Source organism: Denticeps clupeoides, chromosome 15 (assembly GCF_900700375.1).
Source record: "Denticeps clupeoides chromosome 15, fDenClu1.1, whole genome shotgun sequence".
Lineage (NCBI taxonomy): Eukaryota > Metazoa > Chordata > Actinopteri > Clupeiformes > Denticipitidae > Denticeps > Denticeps clupeoides.
The window spans coordinates 11,928,459-11,933,169 of NC_041721.1; the positions used below are offsets into that span (position 1 = coordinate 11,928,459).

The 4,711-nt window shown below is 36.4% G+C and overlaps 1 protein-coding gene across 1 annotated transcript in view; it reads left to right on the forward strand.

Annotated features, from left to right (window-relative positions):
• Nucleotides 1-3,591, forward strand: part of syn3 (synapsin III) — a 57,879-nt gene extending 54,288 nt beyond the window's left edge. Inside the window, exon 14 of the mRNA XM_028954132.1 lies at nt 60-3,591. Coding sequence (XP_028809965.1) covers nt 60-183 — 124 coding nt within the window. The 3' untranslated portion in view covers nt 184-3,591. The remainder of the gene's footprint in view (nt 1-59) is intronic.
• The last annotated feature ends 1,120 nt before the right edge of the window (nt 3,592-4,711 follow it).

Genomic DNA, 4,711 nt, shown 5'->3' on the forward strand with positions numbered 1-4,711 from the left:
GTGTTTCTGATATTGAAATATTTGTGTGACTTGTTTGTACCCCTTGCTTGTCTCAACAGCAAATCCCAGTCCCTCACTAACACCTTCACAGAAACACTGCGTGGGAGCGCCACAGATGATGAAGCGAAAGCGGAGACCATCCGTAGTCTCAGGCAGTCTTTCGCAAGCCTCTTCTCTGATTAAAAGGCCATCTACCACAGCCAGTAAGAATGCAGAGCATTAAAAAGAAAAAAAAAAAAACTGACAAATCAGGCATGCCCGGTCCAGGTATAAGGTTGCTTTTCACATAGTTGTGAACTGAAACAGTGAAAATGTTTTCCCAGCTACGCTGTAACAGTCTACTCATTTGTTTATGGTTCGTTGTCTGACATGGTGTGCAGTAGTACAGTAGTGACAGTGTTATTACACTAGATGTAGTCTGTAGATGAATGTTTTAGATTAAAACAGTTACTCATATGTAATCTCCATCCCTGTTACATTGTAATAGCTTTTTTTCTAAATCATCGACCTTCTCAGGCATGAGAACACATGTATTCAGATTTTGAGAATGCTGTATGTTGGGGTTGTGATGTAAATGTATTTTTTCCCCTGGAGGTTTGAAGTGTTCTAGCCTTTAGGCCGTTGAATATCAATACATTGAATACATAACGCAAAATTTTCAGACACGCAAATCTAGGCTACCAGTGTATATATATCTAAACCCAGGTTTACCAAAGCTGGGACACCTTTTTATATCAGTCAGTCTTCCATAAAAATAATCTTCCCTTTATAAATTTACTTGACAAATTGAATGCAGACACTATTGTATGAGACGGAGAAAATGCTAGTAGAATTTTGAAATACTGTTTGTACGGAACAAAATTACCTGTACATGTGATATCAAATTCGTCATGACCAGTCAATTGTAATCTATTGTATAGCATGATTCTTATTTATTTCTTTGTTTATTTATTTATTTATACACCTTAAAGAGAAATTGTCACATTTTTGCTTCCTTGTTAAGTTCTGTGCATAACCTATTTAATTCTCCAGCCTTAATGAATGAATCTCTTGCAGGAGGAAAATGATCAGAGGTGCTTCTTTTGCAAAGACACTTTCTTGTGATCCTGGTTTTAGGGGTAAATAAGATCCCCGAGATTATTTTAATTATGTAGAATGTTTATACATTCTAACTATTAGAATGATTCTAATGAGTGATTATTGGAAAATAACATTCAGATTTGAGCTACTTTTGACCTTCTTTACAAATATCCTACAGTAGCCTCACCTCCTAATAATACCAATAAGGTCATTAGAGCTCTAAAAAATATGGACAGCTGGTTAACACAGTTATGCAAATACAGACATTTGGTTTGATTATTAACATTATGAATACCGGAAACACTTTAATGGCATTTCTGAGCCGTGTAATAATCAAGTAGCTTGGCCCAGTGTTTTTGCTGCCATTTAGGGTTCTGCCTCCACATAGACATACACTTGGCTTACATGCATTGCAGTTGTGTCTAGGGACACTATTTTCACTAATGTAAAGTAAGGCTCCCTTGGAATTTGCATACATAGGTACATTTATATGTATGCATATTTCATAAATCATCCAGAATGAGGATGTATATGAATTATTTGGCTCCCATTTTACACTGTTTCTAAATACATAATTGCTTCATAAGTGATTCTGGGTCACAGAAATAATTGCACAACACAAGGGTAGTTATTTCTTCGAGATACAGCTGTTCTTTTTTGTTTTATCTATTTGTGTATATCCTGAAGACACCTTACACTATTGAACAAGCCTTACACTTATCGCGTAGTGCTGCACCCACTTATCGCGTAGTCGCCCCAGTTCAAAATAGCTCCCTAAATGTTAATGCATTGTTTACTTGTTCTAAAGCAATCAATATTGTGCAAATCCAACATTAAGAACAAAATCATGGGAGCATGTGGCACTTTGTCCTTCACAGAAATGTTTTCTTCAATTTATTATGTTCCAGAAGGGGTTTTAGACTACTTACTGCTTCATGCCTGCTGCTTATGGCACCTTTTTTGGCTTAATGTAGAGTATTTATGTTTATGTAGCTGAAAAAAAACAATCATTTACTAAATACTAAATGAATATCCAATGATGTGTCTAACAACTGAACATACATTTAAGCAAAAAAACAACTCTTTGTAATGTATGATGGTGATGTGAACTAGCTTTTTGTTCATTTTTATTACATTACATGTGAGGTGCAAATTCAGTTCAGTTCTCAATTTTGTTAAACCTGTAAAAATGGACCAAATTATATGTTATTTATGTAAAAGTTACAAAGTGTTGCCTTGGTAAGAGAATGCATTCTTCTGTGGAATTGTTTTGTCCTCAGTGCACAGTATAGTGCAATGGAAAGCCATAAAAATGAATAGTAAATCACAGTGTGTCAATAGTGCCGTTTCGGTTGTGTTTCTATTGCCGTTTGATAAGTTTCTATCAGTTTGATAAATGTCTTAGCCCACTGAACAACCAAGTTGTAGTTTATGTTTGATGTACTGTGTATATACATATATACATATGTCACATGATCAGGGACATACTTTGTGTGGCACATTCCCATGATAGTGAAATCATTGAACAGTTGAATTTTAATCAATTTACTTGATCAGTTATCAGTTTTATTTGGAACTGCAATAATGTGGTGCATCATGTAGTACATGTACATGCAGTATAGCCAGTGATACCAACAGCTGTGGTCATCTGAATGTTGGAGGCTACCTCACTTCAGGTAAAACCTGTATGTCCATCAGGAATTAAAAATGTGTGGCTGAAAATATGGTCATTAATTAACCATGAGAAGCTGAAGCCTCAATATGAATTCACACAAAAATAGTAAATATTGTTTGCACTTTCATGAACTTGATCATAGGCATTTTGTGAGAGTATTTTATTTAAATGTGCTCAAATGCTCTAATGCAATTCATAGCTACATGGTTATTAATTAAATAAGGATGTTTTTTGGATTACTGTTCAGGACCTGAATTTCCCTTCAATGTTTAAAATGTGATTGTGACACATTACTAATGAGCTAAAGAAAAGAAAAAAGAATCATTCTGCACACCAGCCTTAATTAATCTAGCTCCTCTCTGTATTGAGTACTGTTAACATTTTAGCCAATAATACATTAACAGCAATACTCTTGGCTATGGATGCAAGTTTCTTCCTGTATGACCTCATTTTTAAACACAAGTTTAAATGAGATCCGTTGACACGCAACACTACAGCAAAATTCATTGGAGCAAGTGGCCAAACTAAAAGAAAGGGTTTTTAAACTGTCTGATTGACATTTATGTCCTTCTCAATAAGGGAATCATGTAGTAAGTGAGAGAGCCATATCCCCAAACTGTCATTGTATTGTCCTTCTTTTAATCTTTATGGTGCATGATGAACAGCCCTACTCTCTTGTGTCTTTGGTGTGCTATTGTAAATTATTGTACTTGTCTGGCTGCTTGATGTATGAGATGTGAATGTCATCTGACTGTAATACATTTGTATTTGTTAATTTGACTTTTTTTGTACGTAAAAATGTACATTTTGGGTATTAAAAATATGTAATTAAAACAGCTCTTGTTTAAGCAATTGTTTATTGCTACTTTATATGAAAATATAAAAAATATATAGTTAGTGTGTTTTTTGAAAAAATAAGACAAAAGTGTGTGAAGGTATAATACAAAATGAATAATACAAAAATGAATCAAAAGCTGTTTACGTTATATCTGCGCTGCAGACTGGCTAATCACAAGTTATTATCTTCTTGGGATCAATAAAAACAAGGACCTTTTTGACTGAGTGTGCATCAGGGTTATCTGGTTTCCATGGTAATCTGGTGGGATCTTCTCCGTCTTGGACCCTCGGTGGTGGAATGAACTTCCCCTCGAGGTCAGAACAGCTCAGTCACTGAGCACCTTCAAACGACAGCTCAAGACCTTCCTCTTTAAAGAATATTTAGATTAAATTGTAATTTTCTTGTTGTCGAATCTACAACAGAGTGAATTAAATAGATGTATTCATAGTTGGGGTCCTAGTGAACCGGAATTGATCTCTTCATCGATGGTAACTTGAAAGCACGTTGTAAGTCGCTCTGGATAAGGGCGTCTGCCAAATGCCGTAAATGTAAATGGATACATAACAGATTTCTTAGTTTTTACACCCTTTGATAATATTACATTTCAGAGACAATAATTTAAGGAAAAATATGAACTTACATTTACAGCATTTATCAGACACCCTTATCCAGAGCGACTTACAATCAGTAGTTACAGGGACAGTCTCCCTGGAGCAATTTAGGGTTAAGTGTCTTGCTCAGGGACACAATGGTAGTAAGTGCAGTGTGAACCTGGGTCTTCTGTTTCATAGGTGAGTGTGTTACCCGCTAGGCTACTACCAACTTGTTGCGGACGCTTCCTGTTAGGTGACCTCTGAGCATAGCATGGAATCTGATTTGTCGAACACAAATAAGACGCTGAAATGTAAAATGAGAGGTTAGAATGTGGACAATGCTCTGCGTTCATGCTTACATCTCGCTCTTTTCCGTTTCGTGTCTTCAGTCGCCCCGCCCCGTTTTACGTCTAGTCCCCCGTGTGGGCGGGGCTTCGCCTCATTGGCCAGCAGGCGTCTGAGTGAAGGTCAATCAGAGCCTCTCGTCTCACACATCTTCTACGTGACAACACGGCCCTCTGCTGA